Source organism: Puma concolor, chromosome C2 (genome assembly GCF_028749965.1).
Source record: "Puma concolor isolate L17-30 chromosome C2, mPumCon1.1.hap2, whole genome shotgun sequence".
Classification (NCBI taxonomy): Eukaryota; Metazoa; Chordata; class Mammalia; order Carnivora; family Felidae; genus Puma; species Puma concolor.
The window spans coordinates 6,626,154-6,651,549 of record NC_141675.1 but is presented as its reverse complement, the minus strand read 5'-3'; the positions used below and the strand labels follow the sequence as shown (position 1 = coordinate 6,651,549).

Sequence of the window (25,396 nt, the reverse complement as noted above, 5' to 3'; positions counted from 1 at the left end):
TTGCCTTGGACGTTCCCACAGCTGGCCCAGGCTTTCTGGTCTCTGCTGCCTGTCCGTCCTCACCACATCTGTGTCTCGTCCAAACCTCCCCCTAGCTGTCCTGGCCTGTCCCAGATGCTTACCAGTCTCATCCCGTCCTCTCCCAAGCATCCCCATGCCTTCCTGCGACCACCCTGGCCCAGCACGCCTGTTCTAGACTATTCCCAGCCATTCCATGCCTACCACAGGCTATTCCAGGCATCCCACATCTGTCCCGGCCACTCCCACCCTAGGCAACCCCCAGCCATTCCAGTCTGAACTTGGCATCACTCCCCAGTCTTGTTCCCTCCTGTCCCATATGTGTTCATATCTCTTCAGGCACCCGCCATCTGTCCTAACATGTCCCAGATGCCCACGTCTGTTCTTCTGTTTTGCGTGTCCTTAGATCTGAACTTGCCTATCTCAGATGTTGTCTCATCCTCTTCAGCTTGTCCTCCTCTGAGCGTCCCCATGTCTATGTGAGACTGTTGTCTCGAGGGAGCCCAAATCTGTCCTAATCTGTCTTGTCCCAGTTGTCCCCACATCCATCCTGACCTCCTGTCCCTGTGGCCCTCCACTGTCGTATTTCCAGAGTAAGGGGCCAGGACACAAGCCACACCTTTCCTTGGCCTTCCGTGCCCCTCTCACGGTCCCCCTGTCATGTAGCAGCCCTGCCATCTCCCCAGCTAAGTCATATGTCTTTTCTGGCATACCAAATTACATGTGAGCCAGTCCACAAAAACAAACCTGCTCACTGGCTACCCCCAGAGTTGGAAGAGTCTCACCGCAAATGTCCACCATGCTGGACCCGCTTCGCCCAACGCTACCTGATCTGGGAATGCTGCCCGCTGTGGATGTCCATCAAGCAGAGAGTGAAGTTCATGGTCATGGATCCGTTCGCTGACCTCACCATCACTATGTGCATCGTGCTTAACACGCTCTTCATGGCACTGGAGCACTACAACATGACAACTGAATTCGAGGAGATGCTGCAGGTTGGAAACCTGGTAAGGGCCACTGGCAGCCGACTCTCAAATGGGCATCCTAGTGTGAAGGGCTCTTGGCCAGCTGGCTCAGCCCTCGTGGATAGCGAGGGGGGATTCAGAGCACAACAGGATCTTCTGAAGGTGGGAGTCATCATGGAAAACATCTTGGAGCAGGAAGTGTCAGGATCAGGTTTTAAGGAGCTGAGAGATGTAGATGAGAGTGAGAAGTTGGGGGTAAAGATGCCCAGAGGCTAGAAAACAAAAGTGAGTTGGGGGAGAACTTGAAATATGCAGGGACGTGAGATACGGCCATTAGTATTGGAGGAGGAGCCTATGCCATAAAAGGCAGTTCTCTTAGGGAAAGGATGAATGGATGGAGAGGTGGGAGGAAGGATAGAAAGATGGATGGATGGATGGATGGATGGATGGATGGATGGATGATGGACTGATGGATAGTTGGGTGTAGTGAATCAATCAGGCAGAGCCAGATTTGCATTCTGACTCAGCTCTTACTATGTGACCTCAAGCAAATTACTTAGTCTCAGTCATTGGCAAAATAAGGATTTGTTTAATTTAATAAATGTAAAATTAGTATGACAATACCAAGCTCATAGGAAGCTAATGAGAATTGAATAAGATAATGTGTGTAATGTGCTTGGCTCAGAGTTTGATAAACAGTAAGCACTCGAAATAAATGATAACTGTGGTCTGTGGTTATTGTCACTGTTGATGTTATTAAAGAGACTGCCCCTGGAAGTCAGAATGTCTGGGTTCTAATTCTGATGGTTTTTTTCCCCTGGAGATCAAATCAGTTCCTACCTCTTGATTCTAAAGATGGGAAACTGAGGCTCAAGAGGTGACATAGTAGTGGCAGAGCTGGGCATGTAACTACTGTCTCCTGACTCTGACAGGCAGGGCCCTATGGGCTCTGCCCAGCTAAGCACAGTCAGCCATTCCCAGGGGGTTCCAGGTGAACTCTGGCAAAGTGTCCAGTGGCCTCTGAAAGGAGCTCCTGGGATCATCACCGAGGTTGGGTGAAGGAGAGGGTCATTCAGCCCAAGCGTTCTCTTACTACAGATACTGCCCTATCTTGGTTTCACAGGTGGTCCCCTCCCCTCACCCCAGGCAGGCAGGTCTCCTACACCATGGACTGTTGAGGATTCTCTTGGTTTATAACTTCCCATATCTAGAACTCTAGATAGTTATCTTGGGGTCTACTCAAATTTTTTTCGCAAACGTGAGTCCATTTTGCTATAATTGTACTTTCGTTCCTTCTTCCATATGCAAATAGAAAGCTATATTATAGTCTGTAGGTGTCTCACGGAACAATTGTGCCTGGCTCGTGTTGGGTGGTCTTCAGGTGGGTTGCAGTTGAAGGCAGTTTTATTGGAATGTGACCAGCTGAGTTGGGCCGAGCAGCAAATCAAGGTGATAAAGAACACTGGTGGCTTCCCTGGATCACTGAGTTGTGACTGAAGTGAAGGTGTGTTAAACTTGGGGCTCTGTTATTAGTAATAAGTCATGTAATTGGATTATAGCTGCATTGTGTTTCATTTGGATAGCTTTATTGCTGCTAAGGTTTTGATTGTCTTGAAGCTAATATATCCTCAGTGGTTTAAATGTTATATGTAAAGAAACAAACCATAAAGATAAGCATGGGAAAATAACCTCGGTATGGGAAAAACCTTTCCAAGCATGTCGTTAAAGACCAATTCCATAAAAGAGAAGATCGCGAGATTTGACTTTTAGCCCATCACTTGGAGAGCAAATGCAACTTTTGTTCCTAACACAATGAACCAAAAATCCTGATGAGTCTCCTACTAGGAAACAACTAAAAATATAGGACGTATTCTTTGAAATGCATATCAAAGCTCATGAGAAAATAACAAAAATCCCCAAGTAACAAAAACAGAAAGGAACTTAAAAACCATAGCAGTTTACAGGTGAGGTGTTTCTGTAGTTCCCCGGGTGGGGGTCGGGAGCAGGTGATATTGCTGATTTGGGTAATCTGGGGATTTGGATTTCAGTGAACATGTAGAGACAAGACAAGTCTTTAGACATTGTGAGTAGGGGTTGGAACTGAGTAGCCCCATGAGAATATAGCCCTACATTTGGCAGAACAGTGAACCAGAAAAAACTCCTGGCACTGAATCTGGGAAATGATATAGAAGGAAGCTTGTCAGTCTCAGCCAGGACTGAAGAGGAGGAAAAAGTAACCCCTGGAAGCTTGTGACAATGAATTTGGCCTTCTGTAGATGTGGAGTTCAGGTTTATAGCTGAGTGTTTCTGGAACCTATGCCTAAAGTTTAACAGATAAAGTGATCCTATGATACGTTGATATGTTGCTGCAAGAAGCAAGCACAAAACTTTTCTGAAAAGACACACTTTTAACCCAGGCCAAGTGTATTCTCGAAATTACAAAATACACAAGGAAATACCCCACTATGAAGAAGAGTCAGCAGACACAAACACACACACACACACACACACACACACACACACGGAGGCTTATCCCCTTAAGAATGTCCCATGATATAACTGTCGAATAGAGATTATAAAGTAAGAATGTTTGTAAAAACTAAAGACATAAAAGAAGGAATTAAAGGGGCTCCTGGGTAGCTCAGTCAGTTAAGTGACTGACTTTGGCTCAGGTCATGATCTCACGGTTCATGGGTTCAAACCCTGTGTCGGGCTATAGGCTGACAGCTCAGAACCTGGAGCCTGCTTTGGATTCTGTGTCTTCCTCTCCCTCTCTGCCTCTCCCCCACTTGTGCTCGCTCTCTCTCTCTCTCTCTCTCTCTCTCAAAAATAAATAAATAAAACATTAAAAAAAGAAGGAATTAAAAACATAAAAGAATAAGACAGCTTTGGAAAAGAACCAAATCAAATCTCTAGAAATGGAAAACAGTCATTGGGATTAAAATCTCAATATATAAATCAAATAGCACATTCATATAGCTGGGGAGAGAATTAAATTAATATAATTTTAGATCTAAGGAAGTTGCCCAGAATGTAGAACAGGGAAGTAAAGAGACAGAAATTATGAAATCAAGGTTCAGAGACACGGAGTCAGAATGAGAAGGTAAGGCATACAGCTGATAGGAGTTCCAGAAGGAGAAAGTAGGAGAATGGGGGCAAAGGAATATTCAAGGAAAGAATAGGTGAGAACTGATAAAAAGAAATGAACCCTTAGATTCAGGAATTACATCCTGCACAGGATAAATAAGATATCTAGACATGCTGCACATCAAAAGCAAAGACATCATACAGCAACCAAAACAAGAAAGATTGCCTACTAAAGGAACAACAGTTAGAAAGACGGCAAAGTCCGCAGTTGCTTCAACAAAATCCAGAAGGCAGGGACATAATCATTTCACAATTCAGGGAGAAGACACTAGACACCCTAGAATTCTATACCCATCAGCCTACCGTTGAGAAAGGTATGCTAAACAAAGACCAAGAGCCTACCACACACAGACTGTCTCTCTGAAACAATAACAAAAATTTATACTTCAGAAAGAGGTGAAATGACTGCAGAAATAAGATTTGAGAAGATCCTGAAAGGAATAGTAAGAATGTGGGAAAAACCAAGCAAGCATTGACTGTGAATACAATAATAATAAGGATTGCTGATTGGAGGGTATAAAAAGTAGGAACTAAAATATTGAACACCAGCAGCATCTAAGATAGGCATGGAACAGGGATTGGAGGTAGGATGGCCTAAGTTCATGTACACTATGAAATATTAATTTAGATGTTATGAACTCAAGACTGATTGTTAAAACTTTTTAGGGCAACCACTAAGAGGATAGGAATGGAAAGTCTTAACTGCCAAGCCGGTAGAGAGGAAAATAGAGGAATTTTACAATTTTACAATTCAACCTGATAGAAGGAAGCAAAAGAAAAAAAAAAATAGAAGCACAAAATAAAATGAAGACGTAGGTCCAAATATACCAGAAATCGCAATAAATAGAAGTGGGGACTGCACTCACCAGTTAAAAGACAGATCGTCAGTTTGGTAAAGAAATTACACACAGCTATATGTTTTTTTACAAAAGATGCCCAAACATATTTTGGGAGACAAATCCCTAAAAGGGATTGAAGAAAAAGAAATGGAAAAGAGATAGAACAGTCAAATACTATCAAGAAAATTAATAGAGTTATATTAATACCAAACAAAAAAATACTTTAAAGCAGAAAGTGTTATTGAGGGATAAAGAGATCCAAAACATAAAGATGGAAGAATGATTCACCAGGAATATATAACTCTAAACCTTCATGCACCAAATTACATAGCTTCTAAATATGTAAAGCAGACAGTGAGATCAATTTAACAAGACCATAATCTTAGTGAGAGGCCGCCCTCCATAACTGATGGGTCAAGCTTACAAAAGATCACCAAGGATCTAGAGGACCTGAATAACAGGAATAAAAAGTTTCATTTATTGAATGTGCAGAGCACAGCACCCAACAATTAAAGAAAATACACGTGAAACATTTACAAAATGACCACATTTTATGTCTCAAAGCAAGTTGCAGCAAAGACAGGGTATCATGCATTCTTCGATCTCCAACCACTGTGCAATTAAATTAGAAATATATGTGTCAGAATCTCATTGACTATGCAGTTCCATCTCCAGAAATTTATCCTAAGAACAGAACTGGGCAAGATGTTTTCAAACATGTATGTGGACGGATATTTATTATGGCAATGTATTTAATAGGAACAAAAGAATGCCCATTGCAGGGAGATGGTTAAACTACTTATGGCATATCTGTACAGTGGAATATTCCACAACTGTTCAGGAAGGGAGGAAGAAAGGGAGGGAGGGAAGGAGGAAGGAAAAGGGAAGGGAGGAAGGAAGGAAGGAAGGAAGGAAGATGCCATAGATCATGTTTAATTGGTATTGAAGGATGTTTACAAATAATTAAATTTTAAAAGCAAGTTTATGGTTCCATCAGCACTGCGCAGTGGCCCCCCTGCCAGGAGTCAAGGAAAGCACGTCCCCACCCACACAGCCTCTGCCGACCAGATCCCAGTGAGGCTATAAAACAGGCAGAATAGGGGCGCCTGGGTGGCGCAGTCGGTTAAGCGTCCGACTTCAGCCAGGTCACGATCTCGCGGTCCGTGAGTTCGAGCCCCGCGTCGGGCTCTGGGCTGATGGCTCGGAGCCTGGAGCCTGTTTCCGATTCTGTGTCTCCCTCTCTCTCTGCCCCTCCCCCGTTCATGCTCTGTCTCTCTCTGTCCCAAAAATAAATTAAAAACGTTGAAAAAAAAATTTAAAAATAAAAAAAAAAAAAAACCAGGCAGAATTGAAGGCAGACCCTACCTGGGCCTGGCACTCTTGCCCACTTGCATCCATCATAGTAAAAGCTGCTGCTGATAACAATAATGGCCCTCTCATAGGAGCCTCTGCCTTGCATCCATTAGCTCTAACCCTTAGAGATCTCCTATGGGGTTGTTATTATCCCCATTTTACATATGAGGACACTCGAGGCTCAGGGAAATGAGGAAACTGGCCCAAGACCATAAAGTGGCAGATCCAGCTTTGAAACCTGGGTCTGGCTGCCATTCTCTGCGTGTCTTAAACCATCAAGCTTTGATCGCAAGGCCTTAGAAAACCTGAGCTGGTCCTTTGGAAGGAAGACTCAGGCACCAAAATGTATGCATTTGTAAAGCAATGGTTCACAAGCTTAGCCGGATGTTAGCGTCACCTAGGAAGTTAAAAACAAAAACAAACAAACAAAAGACAACTCAATACCTGGGCCGCACTCCAGTCCAATTTAACTAGAATTTCTAGGAGTATTTTTAAAGCTCCCCAAGTGCCTCAAGTTTGAGAACCAGTGCTCGAATCACCTGGCAATCTAGTCAAAATGCAGGTTCTGCTCGAGCAGATCGGGGCTCTTCAAGATGCTGCGGGTCTAAAGAGCTTCCAGTGATCACTCCCCCAAGAGGCATTCCCCAAGAGCCTCTGCTGTCTTTTTCTTCTGACTTCCAATGCCAGCTAATATCTGCTCTCTTGCGGCCAGAATAGCCTTGCACCCGGGCAAAGTGAGGCAGGGATCTTTCCTGAACTCCCTTCCCAGAAATGAGTGTTAGCATCCGTGGGTCTGTCAAACCGGCCTTAAGAACCCACCTACCCTGGCGTGCTCAGGCAGGTGATGGGGGAGACCAGAGGGCCAGCCGGGGTCAGAGGAAGGGGCTTCCCAGGCCCCACCCTTAGGGGTTCCCAGGGAGACCCAGTGCAGGGAGTGTGGCTGGCAAGATACCGGGCACTGTAGGAGCTGAAGGTCAGAAGCCCAACCATTTGTATGTTTATTCGACAAATGTCGGTGGACTGCCCGCTGGCTGGGCACTGTTCTTGTTGCAGTAAGACAGAAACGGTCCCTCCTGTGGAGATTCCAGTCTAGCCAAATCCGCAGCCACATACACAGTATGTCGGATGGTGGTAAGTGAGGGAAAGAAAAATGGAGCAGGGAAGAGGGATGAGGAGTTTGGTGGGAGGGGGTCATGATTTTAAGCATCAGGAAGCCTCATCCATCAGGTGGCTCTTAAGCCCAAACCTGAAGGGAACGAGCCCGGTGATTGGGGGAGGAGGGGATGGCCCAGGGAAAGGGAGCGGCACATACAAAGGCCCTGAGGAGGGAACGGCAGGGAGGAGACCAGCGTGGCTGGAAGAGCAGGAGGAGGATGGAGTCAGGGGGATGGAAAGGTTCTGCGTTACAGAACCCGGAGACCGGCTTGGGTGCGGAGGAAAGGGGCAGAAGAACCCAAGGATGTCTCCGCACATGTGAGGGCAGCCCAGGCATTGGAGCTGAGGCTGAGAGATTTGGGGGGCCCTCCCTTCCCCAAGACCACAGCTGGTGGGGGAACAGTTCCCTCTGGGACCGCTGAAGTCACGGGGCCCGCCCACCTGCCATCTGGTCCCCGCTCCACCCACCCCACCGCTGCCCCCCCCCCAACCCTGGCCAGTAGCAATCCCTGCCCCCAGCCCACCCCTTATCCAGACAGCAGGGGGAGGGGCTGATGCAGGTACCCCTCCGTCTCTCCTTTAGGCTCAGAGCCCCCTCGGGGTGCCGAGGGCTAGGTGATCCCCTCCTGTTTACTGACCCCGGCAGGCTACCTCAGGCTCCCATCCCTGGCCTCCACCTCCCTCACAGCTGCTGAAGCCCTGGTACTGTCCCCAGGGGTGGTCTGGCCCCTCACCCACAGAACGCCCCAGTGCCTCCTCACTGCCCTCACAATAACCCCCTCAGCTCCCAGAAGGCCCCAACTTCCCGCCAGCCGTGCCTGCACAGGCCATCCCCACCTCCAGGAGCCACGTCCCCGTCGAGGCAGCTGGCACACTGCAGAGCAGTTGGTTATGATCACAGCTGCCTGGCCCACCACGCGGTGGGCTCCTGGACCGCGGGGCTCTGCTGGCCCAGGCTGGGTGGCCCCGAACTGTGTCAACGAACCAAGGGAGACCCAGCCTCTGCCTCCTGGAGACTTTCTTCAGGAGGCAGAGGCGGTTCCTCTAAATCTTGAAGCACAACACTGCGTTCATTTCCTGCTTCTCGAAGGTGCTAGCTACGTGTCCCCGAGCACATTACTTAACCTCTCTGTGTTTCCGTTTCCTCGCCTGTAAAATGGGGATAATGATACTTTCCTCGTCGAGTTGTTGGTTGGGTTAAAAGGAGCGTTCCAGCCCGGGGCTGGCACATTGTCAAGGCCTCAAGAAGGGGGGCGCTGGCTGTTACTGCAGTGACGAGAGTTCAGTGCGTGGACAAGGCAGAGCAGGAACAGCAGGGGCAAAGGCCCTGAGACATGAGAGCCCTGAGTGTTGGCGGGAATGCGTGTACTTGGCCCTCGCGGAGGGAGAGCACTTCCGGCGGTGACACGGGCTGGAAGGTGTCAGGCTGGGTGGTGTCACCCCCACCTCGGCCTCCCCTGCCCCCAGGTGCCTCCTAGAGCTGTGAGTCTGCCTAGAGCCTGAGGCGGGCCCGGCTCTTTCTGAGGGCCAGGCCAGCGGGTCGCGGGTGGTGAGCTGAAGAGTGAGCTAGGGCCGCAGGTATCCCCGAGGGGCTGGGCCGTGGCCGAGCAAGCACCCACTGGGAGCCGGGGTGCAGCCAGAGCTGGCAGCCCGGGGGGGCGGGGGGGTGCCCCCGGGGCTGCAAGAGTCGGAAAGCAGGGCGGCCCTCCTGGCCAGAGGGTCTTTCGAGCCCAAACACTGGGCACCCCGGTCTGTGTGCCTCCCCAGGTCTTCACGGGGATCTTCACGGCAGAGATGACCTTCAAGATCATCGCTCTGGACCCCTATTACTACTTCCAGCAGGGCTGGAACATCTTCGACAGCATCATTGTCATCCTGAGCCTCATGGAGCTGGGCCTGTCCCGCATGGGCAACCTGTCAGTGCTGCGCTCCTTCCGCCTGGTACCCGGCTGGGCCCGCTGCAGGGGGGTGGGGTGAGGGCCCGGGGCACCGAGGCCACCCCACCCCCCGAGGTCACCACTCAGTTTCCCCTGCTCGGACCCATCGTGCCTTCACCCTACAGCTATTTGCTGGGTACCCCAGCGCTGGTGATGTGGGGGGCACAGAGAGGGGCAAGATTGGAGAGGCTCCTCTGGGGGGACTGTTGGGGTGGCCGTCCTGACGACGTGCAAAGCTCTTTGTGGCTCACCGTGCCTCCTTTAGTCCTCATAGAATCCCAGGACAGGAGCTAGTATTACTGCATACCCATTTCACAGATGAGGAGAGCAAGGCTTAAGTGAAACGAATTTCCCAAAGCCACGTGGCAAGGAACAGGTGGGAGCCGGGTCTGCCGACAGCTCCCCTGGGGCTCTGCCCTCCTGGTTTCAGGGTCAGCATGTGGGAACCTCTAATGCGCATACAAATCATCTGGGGATCTTGTGAAACCACGGACACTCATTTAGTAGGTCTAGGGTGATGCCAAACTGCTGGTCTGTGGACCACTCTGAGTGCAGAATGCCTGAGACGTCCACACAGGGGGCTGGAGGAGATCAGGGAAGGCTTCCTAGAAGAGGTCTGGGCAATGTTGGGTTCACTGGGGGCTTGGAAGGCAGGATGGTAGGGGCAGTCGAGAAAGTGGAAGCTATGAGTTCTAACCCCGACTCCACTGCCATGATCCAATGGACGCAGACAAGTTGCCGCACCTTTCAGGGTTGGCTTCTTCATCTGTCAAAGGAGGTAAGTGCCGGCCTCATGTGGTTATTGGGAGCTCTGAGTGAGGTGAGCCATCCTAAGCACGGGCCTGGCACAGCAGGTATCCAGTAAGCGCTAAGCGCCTGCCCCCTTTCTCCGTGATAACTGAGAGGAGAGAAGGTTGGAGGCAGTTGGGCAAATCAGAGATGGTTTGACCTGATGAGGATGAGTCTGGAAGAGGAAGGACATTCCATGCTGGAGGAATCTACTGGGAAGTTCCTGGAAGTGAGCCTGAGTCAGAAGCCGGTGTAGGGATGAAGACTAGGGCTGATTGGGGGGGGGGGGGGGTGGTGATCTGGACACGGTGACCTGACTCCCAGAGCAGCGCCCAGTGAAGTTGCCCTCAGGCTGTAGAGAGGAACAGCAGTGTCCGCTCTTGGGGAAACGTGCCCACAAGCTCCCTGGGTTTTCAGGCGGGAGCTAGTGGGGCAAGGGTGTCCGTGGGCAGCGGGACAATGACGCCTCCCTCCCCAGCTGCGTGTCTTCAAGCTGGCCAAGTCGTGGCCCACGCTGAACACCCTCATCAAGATCATCGGGAACTCAGTGGGGGCGCTGGGGAACCTGACGCTGGTGCTGGCCATCATCGTGTTCATCTTCGCCGTGGTGGGCATGCAGCTCTTTGGCAAGAACTACTCGGAGCTGAGGCACCGCATCAGCGACTCGGGCCTGCTGCCTCGCTGGCACATGATGGACTTCTTCCACGCCTTTCTCATCATCTTCCGCATCCTCTGTGGGGAGTGGATCGAGACCATGTGGGACTGCATGGAGGTGTCCGGCCAGTCACTGTGCCTGCTGGTCTTCTTGCTTGTTATGGTCATTGGCAACCTCGTGGTAAGTTGGCCACACATACACCACACGCACACTCACCCGCCCGGTCACCCATCTGTCCATTCACTTAGCCTTCCTTCCATCCATCCACTTGTTCACTCGGCCTTCCATCAAACCGTCCATCTACCCATCAGTCTCGCATCATCCCTTTACCCGTCCATCCATCCCCCTGTTCGTTACCTGTCCTTTCGTCTGTCTCCTCATCCACCACCTCTGTACCCATTTACTCATCCACCTACGCGCTGGTCACCAGTCCATCGATTCACTTATCCGCTCATTCTTCCATCCCTCTGCCCGTCCATACGCCTCCCGACCCAGCCACCAGTCTACTTACCAATCACCCACCCGCCAACTCGCCCGTCCATTTGTCCACCTCTCTGTCAATCTGTCTACCCAGTTACCAGTCCTATCTATTCATTCACTCCTCCAGCCATCCCCGCTTCCTCCTTCTTTTACCCCTCCACTTCTCTGCCCATCCAGACCCATCCATCAACCCCTCTTCGTTCATAAACACACACGCACACCCCTACCTATTCATCCATCCATCTGTCCATCCATCCATCACCCACATTCTTACTCTCTTATCTGTCCCTCCACTCATTAATCCACCCCACATCCATCTGGCAACGCACTCATCCGTTCACTCATTCACCAGTCCTATCCATCCACCCATTATCCGCCCAGCTGTCTCCTCACTCACTCACTGATCCATCCATCCATTCACATCACTTTTCACTTGCTTTTTCCTTCAATCGCCCACCTATTTACCTGTTTGTTTATTATATACTCGTTTTATATCCCTTAACTTATTTATTTATTCATCTACCCACTATTATATTAGTTATTTACGACCAATGATATATCACACCGTTTTTCAGTTCAGCTTAACAGCCATTTCCTGAGCCCCTGCTGCATACAAAATATTGTGGCAGATGCCGTTGGGCATGCAGAGGTGAATGTGGCCCTGACATTGCTCACCAACGGGAGAGTGGGGAAGTGGAGAGTTCAAACAAGCCGGAAATAACTGTCGATCTGGTTAGAAGGATCAGAGGCATTAAGGAAGAGCCCATGGGCACTGACCCCCTCCAGCAGGGGAAATCAAGGAAGGCTTCCTAGAGGAGGATTTGGAGCAGACCTGACAGGTGATGCTAGAGTGGGAAGGAGCAGAGGGAGTAAAGCACAGGTGTAGCAGGTGGTGGCCCAGGTAAGGCAGGGCCCATGGGAGCTCGTATGTCATCCTGGGTAGCTATGCTGGCAGTCCCTGCTACCCTGTCATGAGGGACCCAGGCCTTTGTTCCCATGTCCACCTGTCTGTCCTAGAACATGTGTTTCTTGCCTTGTATCTTTAAATGTGGGGGATTCTGGAGTTGAGGGAGATCAAAATTCCAAATGCCAGAGAATGAGCTCTTGGAAGAGGCAAGTGAGCGGTTCAGGAAGAAGTCACTGTCCACTGCGGACATGAAGCTACCTGCCTGAGCACACAGGTGGTCCGTACGTGCTCAGACATCACACCCACACGGTCTGACTCCTGTGGTGTGGGCCGTGTAGACTCACAGTATAGGGCTTGTGGTTGGCTCAAGTACCGTGGGCTGTAGGCTCCAGAGCCCTTCCCCAAGCCTGCCCGCCTTCTCCTCCAGTGTGCCCTAACCATGCAAGGGTGGGCCCGGCTCAGGTGGGGATCAGGCTTCCCCCAGCCCCACAGGTGGAGCCCAGAGAGGGGGCAGGGCATCGGTACACAGTGCACCCCCCTCCTTTCCTTCTGCTGGCCGCCCCTCAGGATGGAGCCTCACTGAGCCTTGGCCCAGCCCCGGGGCCACCAGACTGTGTATTCCAAGGAGGACGCGGGTATGCCAGGCTCTCAGCCCGGGGCCAGGCCCGCTGCCCTCACACATACAGCCCTGCGATTTCCTAGCGGATCTGCCTGGGGATGAGAAGATTAGAGGCCGCTGGAGGAGGGAAGCTAACGCAGCCCACACAGCCCCCACCCTGGCCGCCTCAGGAATTGGGCCGCTGCCGGGCGTGGGTGGAAGCGAGATTGCCATTGAAATGGGAAGTCATGATCAGGCAGGGGCTGGGGAGCGGCAGCGTGATTGACGGGGAAAGCACTGGAAGAAACCAAGCCTCAGAAGCAGGCCACAAGGGAGGACCTGGTGCCTGGTAAGGGTGGACAGGGCTGCCCAGGCACCCCCCCCCGCCTCGCTGCCCCCCAGCCTAGACCCCAGATACCTGGAGGCGAGGCACGGGCGAGGGCAGAGGGTCCGGGCTGGGCAACTGGGAGCAGAAGCAGGCCAGGCCTAGGCCAGTGTGGCCGAGGCCAGGGGCCAGGCCAGAGGTCAGTGTAGACAGCAGCCCTGAATCACATCACGTGCCCCACCCCCCCAGGGGTGACATGAAAAGGGCTGCCTGGTGTCAAAAGTGATCATCTCCCCATGTAGAATGCCAGATCCTGCTTCTCAACCTTCCCATACCGTCCTTGTGAATGGGCACTCCTTAAAGGCGTGTTTCTGACTCCCGGCGCTCCAACTTGACTGCTGCTTTCTTCAGAATTCTCATCCCTAGCTCTCTGGCTGGCACGAGGCATGTCTCAGGGGCTTGTGAGAAGCCAGAGAGGGGCCCAGAGTGGGTTACTAGTGAGAACTGCACACACATCGTCACACAGCTCCCTGCCGTGGGGGCCCCCGTTGAGGGAACTCCCTTCTGGGGGCAGCTGGGAGGAAAAAGCACCAAGCCCCGCCCCCCCAGGTGGGGAGGTTGTGTCTCTGGCCTGTCAGCCTGACGATACTTGTGGGAACAAGCCCACCACCATTTTCACTTACCCTCCACGAGGCTGGGAAATGGACCCACGGCCACCCTCTTGTCACTCAGCAAAAGTGCTCTCTTTTTTTTTTTTTAACAAAAGCTAAAGCTTGGCACTTGCAGGATGGTTTAACAGCAAGCAATAGTCCAGACCATGCAAAGAGAGACGGGTTTTGCACACCTCACTTAAGGAGTCTCTTAAGGACACAGGTCCTTAAGCAGAAGCCCCAGATTTTCAGGTGTCGAGCCAGTTCAGGGGCCCATCACCAGCCCCTTCTTCGCCAACAGATGTAGAGGTCCTTTCCCAGGAAAGTCTCCGGGAATTCTAGACTGCTTCCGGGTGGGATTCTGTCTTGTCCCTGGTGATCCCAGACTGGATCCCACTTCCCAGGGAGCAACGCTGTGCCCCTCCTAACCCCACAGTCCTCCATTACTCCCAAGGTAGCAAGGCCCCGTTGCAGGCCCCGTCTGGATGAAGCCATGGTTCTCCCATTGACCCTGGGCCTGAATGCCTTCAACTCAGACTGTATCCGAGCCCTTGGGAAAAGGGATGGGAATTGGTCTTTCATTTATAGCCAAACTCACTGTGTTCAAGACAACTGGAGCGTTAGGATGAGGGCCCAGGGCTCGCGCCCAGAGCTGCTTGCCGCAGCAGTCCTTAAGGTCTTTCGGCTTCAGTTTCCCCATAACGGACCCGAGGCCGAATGCCTCTGGTGTGGTGCCCGCCTCGATGAGCCGGATCTGTTGCCTCCACAGGTCCTGAACCTCTTCCTGGCTTTGCTGCTCAGCTCCTTCAGTGCAGACAACCTCACGGCCCCCGACGACGACGGGGAGATGAACAACCTCCAGCTGGCCCTGGCACGCATCCAGCGCGGCCTGCGCTTCCTCAAGCGGACCACGTGGGACTTCTGCTGTGGGCTCCTACAGCGGCGGCCTCAGAAGCCCGCGGCCCTTGCCGCCCACGGCCAGCTGCCCCGCTGTGTGGCCACCTCCAGCTCCCCACCCCCACCGCCCCCAGAGCCAGAGAAGGCGCCTCCGGCCCGCAAGGAGACACGGTTTGAGGAAGACAAGCGGCCAGGCCAGGGCACCCCGGGGGATACAGAGCCTGTGTGTGTGCCCATTGCCGTGGCTGAGTCAGACACAGATGAGCAAGAGGAGGAGGAAGAAAACAGCCTGGGCACAGAGGAAGAGTCCAGTAAGCAGGTGAGTGCCCCCCGCCCACCTGTGCAGCACCTGTGCATACAGGGCCCAGGGCTCTGCTGTCCAGGGATCCCAGCCTCGCTCAGAGCAGCTGCCCCAGCAGGAATGGGATGGAGGTAGACGACAGGCCACTCCCAAAGGGCAGCCTCACACAGGGGTGCTGAGGCCAGCTGTCAACCCTCTCTTCCCAAGCCAGCCCGGAGGGGACCTGGGGACGGGCTACTGTCCATCATTCATCTGATGCTAGCCGTGAGAGCTGATCGCACGGAAAGGGGAACCAAGGTACGGCAAGAGAGAGGCTTGCTAGGAGTTCCTCATGCACCTGCGACAGAGCCAGACATCCTGGACCCCCCCGACCAGAATGTCCTAGTGGGGAAGGAGTGCAGTCTCCTGACCTCGCCACTGCCCTTTCCCCTCCTCCCAGGCCCAGGGCTAACTCTTAGATTTAAAAATAAGCCTCCCTGAGATGGCAGGTGTCAGAGACAGCACTATCTTATCTCCCAACCTGTTATTTTTAACACTTAGGACCAGAGTCTGGACAAAAGAGACGGTGCCCCCCGCCCCCTCAGTTTTCCCGTGGCCTGAGCCAGGCTCAGATGGCTTCTCCTTAGGTCTTCAGGTCAGACAGTGAGTGGTTCTCTGTCCGGTTGGGCCCGTCCTGGCTGCTTCATTTAGGCCTGCCCTGAGCGGCTTTGCTGTGAGGAACAACGGTTCCCCGTGTGTAGAAGTGAATCTGAGGCTTCGAGCTAGCTTCCACAGCTTTCTGCCTCCCAGCGGTCCCGGAGGCCAGCTTCCGCCCCTTGAGTCAGACCAGGCTGCGGGACAGTATGAGTTGGGAGAGGGCAGTGTGGGTGTTGCCAGGACCACGGCCTCCAGTTATCTCCAGGATGCTCCTCGTCCTTGTCCTTTCCTTCTCTTGAGCCTGTTGACTCTGGCTCCCTGGTGTGTGTGTGTGTGTGTGTGTGTGTGTGTGTGTGTGCAAGGAGTGCCGTGGGAACTCATGGGAGAAGTCAGCGTATCCTTCCTAAGTGGAGTTGCCAGCATTTTGGAGCTGGGCATCACAGCCCAGCTGCACCCTTCCAGGGAATGGGAGGAGGGGGAGATTTATGCCAGGCTGGCCAGGAGCCTCCCAGCGGCCCACTTCCGGCCCTGGAGGCCCTTGATCTTCAGTGAGAGGAGGCCCCATGAAGAGGGCAGGAGGCAGTGTTCCAGTCGCGTAGGCAGGGCCCTGGAAAACACTCTGGCTGGGTGGCTCACGGGCTGGGGGTCTCTTCAGCAGGAATCCCAGCCTGTTTCCGGCAGCCCAGAGGCCCTCCCAAAGCCCAGGGCCTGGAGCCAGGTGTCAGAGACCCCCTCCTCCGAGGCCGAGGCCAGTGTGGCTCAGGCAGACTGGCGGCAGCAGCGGAGAGTGGAGCCCCCGGCCCCAGGGTGCAGTGAGGTAACGCACACCTTTGTCCCTGAAGCCGGCCGGTGCTGCCGCTTGGACTGGAGCCAGGCCGTGAGAGGCCCTGGCACACGCTTGCATTTGCTGGTGGGAACTGTAGTCGCTGTCACAGGCAGTGTGGGAAACCCGTCGGCGGAGGGGAACGTGGGCAGGACAGGGGAGGGATGGCTTGGGGCCCAGGGCTTCCGGGAAATTCTGGAAGCAGCCAGCCGAGACCCCTGATGCAGGACTAACCCTACACCTCCCTGTGTTCACCCCTCCTCACTCGGTTCCTGTGCTTTGCTCCTCTCTGCCAAACGTTTGTCCTATGAATTACCCCATCCCAGGGAACTTCAGGGGGCCCTGAGAACAAGTTCTTGGCACATTGCCCACCCTCCTTGACACTGGCAGGGGCCCTCTGGTTTGCCACAGACCCCACTTGCCTGACTTCATTCCAGCACCTGCCTGGCCCCTGTAAGCATTGGAGCCGGCAACCCCTGAGCTAAGGGACCATGGCTCTGCCCACTACGCCCCCGACCCCGCGCACCCACCCCCACTCACCACGGAAGGGGGAGGTCAAGCGTTCAGAGACAGTGCTCCGTGGCTCTTGCCCTGCAGCCTGGCCCTGGCCGGCAGTCGTGCCTTGCCCCAGCAGAGCACTGCCCATTTTGCCGGGTCCCTGTCACGGGATGGGCTCGTGGGAGGCCTCGCGATCATGGTCATCTTTGGAGCACGAGCGCCCGCTACAGTCTTCACCCTGACGGTGCGGGTCGCACTTCTCCCCTGGAGGGTCTGACACAGAAAGGCACCTGGAAACAGGAGGGGCACAAAAGTCGCAGAGAAGGTGGGGGGGGGGCTCTCGTACTGGAATGTTGAACCGTCTTCCTTTCCTCAAATCAGTTCGTGGTGGGACCCGTCAAAGGGAGAGAGAAGTGGGCTGGGTTTTCCTGGGAGAAGGACCCCTCATCTCACCTGCGGCCGGGTCCTGAAGGCTTGGCTCCCACCGGATGCCCCGCGGACTTTACGCAGCTCCGGTGTCTGAAAAAGTAGCACAGAGACCTCCTCGGGCTCGTGCCTTTCCCAGCCCCGCTGCATAGTGAATCTGGGGGCAGAAGGAGGAAGCCCTCCAAGGCACAGGGACCCCAAAAGGGCCACGGCTCCTCCCTACACCCGGGCCCTCTCGACTTTCCCACCAGCGTCCAGCCCTTCCCCATCACAAACACCAAAACTTCAGAGGACTTTGAGAAACCAGAGGAGTGAGTCATGGGAGGAAGGGAAGGGAAGGCAGCTTCAGGAGCAGAGGCAGGCCCGGGAACTCAAACCAGCTCGTCTCCAGGCGGAGCTGGAGATGCGGGCTTGCCCACGTAGCTGGCGGCGTAGATGGGATCCGAAGCCATTGAAGGCTTCCCTTCCTTCTCAGAAGCCCCTGCCTCGGCCGTGCCGTGGCTGTCTGTAGAGCAGGCTCCTAGAAGCAGAGTCTGAGACAGGCTTCCTGTGCAAATGATTTACCGAGGGAGCGCCCTCAGAGAAGCCGATAGGGAAAGAAATGGGACAAGCAGGGTGAGGCCAAGGAAGAAGCTGCGAAAGGCCAGTGCTGGATTCAGGCCTCAGCCTGGTCCGCTGGGAGCCCTGGAGCTTGAGCTGCACGTGGCCTTGTCCCACCCCGAGGCAAGGGGCTGGCCTTCTGTGTTCCCATATGGGTGCAACACTGTCAGCCGCCCTTGGCTTGGGCTGTAGCCCCCACGCCATTACCAGGGACGGCCGCCCCCGGCTGAAGACCGTGCTCTGGAGAAGGAGCCAGCTAAGCAGCCGGCGTTCACGGTGCCGTGGCTAAGAGGGAACCGGGCAGGGCACCAGCAGGCTCCACTACTGCGCCCCTGCACGCTGGAACCCACACGAGACTAACACAGACACTCACAAGGGCAGGCTGCGTGCACATGCCCGGCTATAATCAGGTTATGCAAGGTCAGGGCAGCAGAACCCCGCCTAGCGGGGCAGGGACGTTTCCAATCTTTTCTTGCTTTTACTCCAGACTCTCCCTGTGAACTGGGTGAGAAGTGCGGGCTGGGTTGCTGGCCTGTTCTCTGCGTGTCTGACCCCACACCTGTATGTGCCTGTGCTCCTGGTCCTGACTCTGTTCCCCTTGTGGCGCGTCTGTTGGCTCTGTGTGCCAAGCCGCTGCCGTGTATCCTTGGCCGGATGTGTCGGTGTTGCTGCCCGTGTCCGTTTGTTCCCAGCTGGATGCGTTTCCCGTCCCCAGTGCCTTCCCTCCCCACACACCCCGCTGCACCCCACACTACACTCCAGCACAGACTCAGGACCCCCGAGGGGCCTCAGTTCAGCCCGGGGCAGGTCCCCACCCTGGGCTCAGCTTTCCAGGGTGTGTAATGGAAAGTAGTCTGGGCACCTTCCCTTAGGGAGCCCCCGGCTGCCCCAGACTCTGGGCTCCAGGCTGAAGGCTTCCTCATGGCCCTCACCCACCCCACCCCACACCCCTGCCCACAGACTCAGGAGGACAGTTACTCGGAAGGGAGCACAGCAGACATGACCAACACTGCTGACCTCCTGGAGCAGATCCCTGACCTGGGTGAGGACGTCAAGGACCCAGAGGACTGCTTCACCGAAGGTACTGCCCGGCGTGGCCCTTCGCCCCGGCCTCTGCCCCGCCCAGAGGGCTCCTGGACGACCAGTAGCAATTTGGGGCCAGGGGCCATGTGGCTCCACACCCTGTCCCTGATGCGTGCCCTCTCTACCCCATTCCTCGTGACCCCAGGGCCCCTCCTCGTGCCCAGGACTTGAATCACGGCAAGTCTGCCCGTGGAGTGCTGGGCTGGGCAGTGTGGGTCAGCGGCACCGAGGACCAGCGACGTTGCGTTGGTAGTCGTAGTGACACTGTGTTGGTAGCACGGCAGGAACGCCATCGTCTTCACCTGTGCCCCCAGGTGGGCACGGTGCCCGGCACGCAGTGGGCCTTCTGTAAATACCTGTGGGTGTGACCTGTGGCCGTGCTGGTCGCTGGCGTCTGTAACTCTACGGATGGGTGGTGTATTCGCAAGGCAGCTGGGGCTAAAATGAGAGCTCGCCCTCCACGTGGCCTGTCATCTGGGGCTTTCAGTGAGCGGTCTGCCCTTCCCAAGGTTCAAAAACTGCAAACATGGACAAGGCCCAGGGACAGAGCACCCCAGAGCACCCCAGGGGTTCGGGAATATTTCCCCAGGGGGAGAGTTTCCCAGATGAGCAGAGGAGAAGCAGGAGCCCATCCCAGCCCCAGCCTTCCCCCCACCCCAGACCTGCCAGGCCCTTTAGCCACTCACTGGGTGCCCAGTCCACGCGGCCTTTCCCTCGAGTTCCTGCTGAGCGTGGGCCCCGAGGACAGCACCACGGTGCTTCCTGCCGTCCACCACCCCCGCCCACCGCGTTCATTACTCCACATCATACCCTCTTTCTCTCAGTCACTCCTTCCACCATCCGACCTTCCGCCATCAGGCGTGGGCATTGGCAGGCCCCGGCCTGGGCCTGACCCCTCCCCCTCCCCACCCCCGCAGGCTGCGTCCGGCGCTGTCCTTGCTGCGCCGTGGACACCACGCAGGCCCCGGGGAAGGTCTGGTGGCGGCTGCGCAAGACCTGCTATCGCATCGTGGAGCACAGCTGGTTCGAGACATTCATCATCTTCATGATCCTGCTCAGCAGCGGAGCACTGGTACCCTCCTGGGGATGCAGGGTTGGGCAGAGAGGGATGGAGGAGGGGAGGAGGGCGGGGAAGGGAAGTCTCCCGCTGGAGAGGCTGGGGAGGAGACCGGAAACTGGGGCAGAGCCTCTGCTGAAGATGTGCTTCCCCTGCCCCCCCGCCCCCCCCCCCCCCGGAGCGGGAGTCAGCCCACAAACTCCCAACACCAGGGCACGTACGGAGGTCAGAGCAGGAAGGGCTCACAGAGGTCATCCTTCCAGACCCCTGTGTTCCACAAAAGGGGGGTGATTTACCCCCAGTTCACAGCACCCAGCTGGCATAGGTCGCAGGTCACCAGCCTCCTACCCCCCAAGCTCCGGTGACACACCCAGCTGCAAACAGCCCCGTTAGGCCGTTTCAGTGCAGGTAACAATGCTGGCTGATGTGACACTGGTAGTTTCACTTATTCCACGTGTTCTAGGGCGAGAGGCCGTGCTCTGCAGTCTACACGGTATCACCTTGGATCCTGACAATAACCCTTTGTAAAAACGTTAAATAACTTGCCTAAGGTCCCACCTCACTCAGCAGCAGACGTGGTATTTGAACCCAGGCAGTCAGATTCCAGAGTCCTTTGTCTTGACCTTCTGTTCGTTCAAGAGGCCTTTTCTAAGCTCTCCTTGTATCTAGGCCTATGAGCCATGGGGGGCAGCAAGAGGAGGAGACCCCAACCCCAGCCTCAGTGGCTCAGAGTCTAGTTGGGGAAACCAGATTCAGTAGGTTTGGGGTAGAGATCAGCTCCAGAGAGACAACGGAACAAGAATGGAGTAAACGGCTGGGAGGTCAGGGGGACTGGAGCGATCAGGAAGATTCCCTGGAGACAGCAAGTGCAGCTGGACCATGGAGGACAAGGAGGTTTGACCAAGCACCCGATTCTGACCTCTCAGTCCTTCTGGGAGGAGATGGGACAGCCCTGGAGAGAGTTCTAGAAGATGCTGGTGAGCAGGGAGACAGGTGGTCAAGCAGGCAGAAGAGATAGTAACTTTCCTGGCCCAAGGGAGGAAGCGCTTGATATTGCTGGGGAGGTGAGAACCCCATGGATGAGTAGCAAACAGGGAATGCTTTGAACTATAGAGCGAGAGAGAGGGGCACTTTGACCCAAGGCTGTGTGCCTCCACTCTGTGCTGCCTCCTGCGGGGGCAGGCCATGGGGAGGCACTGCGGCTGTCACTCCTAAATCTCTGGGCCCACCCTATTCTGTACTGCCCTCCCCTGTCCCAGAGTGGGCCTGGAGCCATGACTTGCAGGCTGCATGCTGTTTTACCATCGGCAGCTAGAGCCAAATCTCTGTAGGCTTCAGAGAAGGATGATTTGACAATATGTTAACGAGTTTTGTTTTTAAACAGCCACAAACAAGGGCAGCCAGAGCCATGTAGTCTGGGCTGTGGAGGAAAAACTCAGCCTGGCATAAGTGAGGAGGAGTTTTGGCAAGCAAATGGTGAATCTAATCAGGGTAGACAGCCAAGCACAGTTTAAAAAAAAACCACGTCGATGATATATTGAGAAAAAGAAGTCTGAGTGTGTTATTTAAAGTTATAAACTTGTTTAACAGAAAGCAAACTATATATCCCTTCCAAACTGTTGGAGGGAATTTTCTTTTAAAGAAAACAGAGCTCTTACAGCAAAAGATAGGAGAAAAAAGAAGGAACAAGGAAACATGAAGCCAGGAAACAGAAAATAATATGGCAGAGGCAAAATCAAATATGTGCTTTAATAATAACAGTAACTGGATAAAATTCATCTTTTAAAAGGAAAGGACTCTGAATGGATTTCTTTTAATACTTATTTATCTATTTTGAGAGAGAGAGAGCACAAGCAGGGGAGGGGCAGAGACAGAATCCCAAGCAGGCTCCATGCTGTCATCGCAGAGCCCTACCCGGGGCTTGATCTCACGAATAATGAATTCACGACCTGAGCCAAAATCAAGAGTCAGATGCTTAACTGACTGAGCCTTCCAGGTGCCCCTGAATGGATTTAAGACAAAAACAGGGGCACCTGGGTGGCTCGGTAGGTTAAGCATCCGACTCCAGCTCAGGTCATGATCTCACAGTCCTTGAGTTCATGTCCCGCGTCGGGCTCTGTGCTGACAGCTCCCAGCCTGGAGCCTGCTTCTGATTCTGTGTCTCCCTCTCTCTCTGCCCCTTCCCTGCTCATGCTCTGTCTCAAAAATAAATAAAAACATTTAAAAACAAAACAAAACAAAAACCCTTCCACTATGTGTTTTTAAATGACAAACCAAAATGGTGTCACTCAGAAATATTAAATGTAAAATAATAAGATATATCAGGCAAATGTAAATACAATGACTACAAAACTAAAGTGTTTTTGTTTGTTAACATTAAACAAGGTTTAACTCAACATAAGAAGCTTGAGATAAAACCAAGCAGATCCAATCTATAATTAAAAAAAAAAAACTATTATAAATATATTTTTGCGTGGGATTGCACAGCACTTATATCAAACAAAAACCATTAGAATAAAAAGACAAGAAAAAAGTGGCAACAGTGTAACAGTGCAGGGAGATTTCACCACACTTCTATTAGTTCTTGACAAATCACATAGAAAGAACAAAACAACGAGAGATCTAAAATATATGTATATATAGTTAATTAATTTTATCTAACCTAATAATAGAAATAATAACATTTAAATAGCACCCACTATGTACCAGACCCTGTTGTAAGCATTTTACAAAGATTCATTCATTTGATTCTCACAATAACTCTAAGAGATAAGTACTAGTATTAAGTCTATTTTACAGATAATGAAAGTGCTAGATATGGCAAAAATAGAAATAAAAAAAAACAATAACAACAACAATCCTTAAAAGTGTAAAAGTCATTCTTAAAGTTTGGGTCAAACAGAAAATAGTTTGGTGGTAGGTTCATCAGTGTTCATTATATTAATAAGTAAGTAAATAAGTAAAATATAGAGGCTACTCATGGACCAAAGATGACAGTGTGTTGTAAATCAGAGATTATGATTCAACCAATTCTGTCCGCTTGAGATCTAGAAAAATAAGAAAAAAAATTAGAAGGAGAGAAAAAAAAAAGCTGGCTGGGGGAATAAAAAACTAGAAAATAATAATACTGAGAGTCCTGCTTATGGGATGCAGCCAAAGCTGTAATAAGAGGAAAATTCATAGACTTAAACACTTTTATTATTAAATAGAAAGAATGTAAATTGGTTAATTATTTAACTCAAGAACTTACAAATATAACAACAAAATTATCTTAAGGAAAATGAGGAAATAATTAATAAAATTTTAAAAACAAATTAATCAGAAAATAAATAATAAAACTGATATGAAATTCCAAAGCTGATTCCTTGAAAAATTAAAATAATAAAACAGATAAACCACTAGCTAATCTGATCCTCACATCTCCAAGCATTAATTCTTCTGCATTCTCAAGGAAGAAAATAATTCCTATCCTATTTAAAATATTCTAGTGTGGGGCACCTGGGTGGCTCAGTCTGTTAAGTGCACAATCTTGGTTTCAGCTCAACTCATGATCCCAGGGTCATGGGATTGAGCCCTGTGTTGGGCTCCACACTGAGCATAGAGCCTGCTTAAGATTCTCTCTCCCTCTGCCCCTGTCTCCTGCTTGTGTGCTCCCTTTCTCTCTAAAATATAAAATAAAATAATAAAATAAAATAAAATAAAATAAAATAAAATAAAATAAAATAAAATATAAAATATAAAAATGTTCTAGTCTATGAAGAAAGTCTATACATGCTTTTTATGTAAGTTAAATAATGTTGATTTTTAAAAACCAGTTTTCATACACCATATTTATAGTGATGCGAAAATCCTGAAATACTTGCAAATAAGATCCAACAATATATTTTTTTAAGTAGGTACATCATAGCCAAGTATATTCTAAAATGGCAGAATAATGCCATACTAGGAAATCTATTTATATGAATAGGACAGAGATGAAAACCATAGTTACCTCAATGAATGCCTGACTTTTAAAACTCTAGTAAGAATAGAAATAAATTATATTTCCTTAGTTTAGAGAAAAACTCATTCTCAAGTTAGCTTCTATTATCATCATTAGTAGTACAGCACTTGAAACATTTTTATTAAAGTCAGGACTAAGAAGATGATTTAACTAGTTTTTAGCGGTTGTTCCATTATTTAGTAATAATCTTGAAGCACTAGCTGCCCAATTAATCAATAAAAGTAAACATAAAAGATAAAAATTAGAAAATAGGAGAATTGGGGGCACCTGGGTGGCTCAGTCCATTAAGCACTCAGCTTCAGCTCAGGTCATGATTTCACTGTTCATGAGTTTAAGCCCCACAACAGGCTCTGTGCTGACAGCATGGAGCCTGCTTGGGATTCTCTCCTTCTCCTGTTTTTCTCTGCCCCTCACCTGCTTGCACTCTCTCTCAAAATAGAAAGAAAGAAAGAAAGAAAGAAAGAAAGAAAGAAAGAAAGAAAGAAAGAAAGAGAAAAGAAAGGGAAAGAAAGAAAAGAAAGGAAAGAAAGAAAAGAAAGGAAAGAAAGAAAGAAAGAAAGGGTGGAAGGGAAAGAGAAAGAAAATAGAAGAATTGGAGTTAAGGTAGTCAAGTATAAAATAAGTTAAAATAATAGAAATAAATATAACTGAAGCATTACTTGTAGATAATGATTGCTAGAAAAATTTTAAAACCTATTACATGGCCAGTTATAAAATAAATACACAAAGAATTGTTGCTGCTGTTTTATTCTAACAGAAACCATTTAGTCATAAGTAATATTTCTGGAATAGTCCTTATTTGCCAGACATTGTAAACACAAAATAAGTGGGAATAAATATTGCACGAGATGTATAAGAGGTACATGAAGAAAACTCTAAAACTTAGCTAAGCAGTGCAGAAAAAGACAGACCAATAAATATACTATAAATATACTCTGCTCTTGGGTAGAAAGATTCCATGTTACATCCTAATGCAGTTAATGCATTAAGTGCAATAACGATAAGTTTGCAACATTTTTCAGGGAATTGGACGAAAGATTGCTAAATTTTATCTTGAAGATTACTAAAAATGGCCAGGAAAATTCATATGATAGTAATTCAGGACAGCACACAGAGAGGTTCAGTAAATTTAAGCAAAGACAGAAATGTAGTTTATGTGATAAAGTTGACTTCTAATCTGTAGATTGGAAGTGTATTCTTTAATAAAGCGTTATAGCACTGACAAGCCGCTCTGAAAAAAATATTAAAATGGAT

At 51.3% G+C, this 25,396-nt stretch overlaps 1 protein-coding gene across 11 annotated transcripts in view; it reads left to right on the top strand.

The window, feature by feature from the left end:
- SCN5A (sodium voltage-gated channel alpha subunit 5) overlaps positions 1-25,396 on the top strand; it is a 93,367-nt gene that overhangs the window by 49,538 nt on the left and 18,433 nt on the right. For 5 of the 11 annotated variants that reach the window (XM_086720476.1, XM_086720471.1, XM_086720467.1 and 2 more), the window contains 7 exons: positions 787-1,025; positions 9,245-9,418; positions 10,682-11,038; positions 14,588-15,034; positions 16,308-16,469; positions 18,960-19,080; positions 20,000-20,154. In XM_086720476.1, the coding sequence (XP_086576602.1) occupies positions 787-1,025; positions 9,245-9,418; positions 10,682-11,038; positions 14,588-15,034; positions 16,308-16,469; positions 18,960-19,080; positions 20,000-20,154 (1,655 nt within the window). The remainder of the gene's footprint in view (positions 1-786; positions 1,026-9,244; positions 9,419-10,681; positions 11,039-14,587; positions 15,035-16,307; positions 16,470-18,959; positions 19,081-19,999; positions 20,155-25,396) is intronic. The other 6 variants (XM_086720472.1, XM_086720470.1, XM_086720469.1 and 3 more) reach the window with 3 other exon arrangements.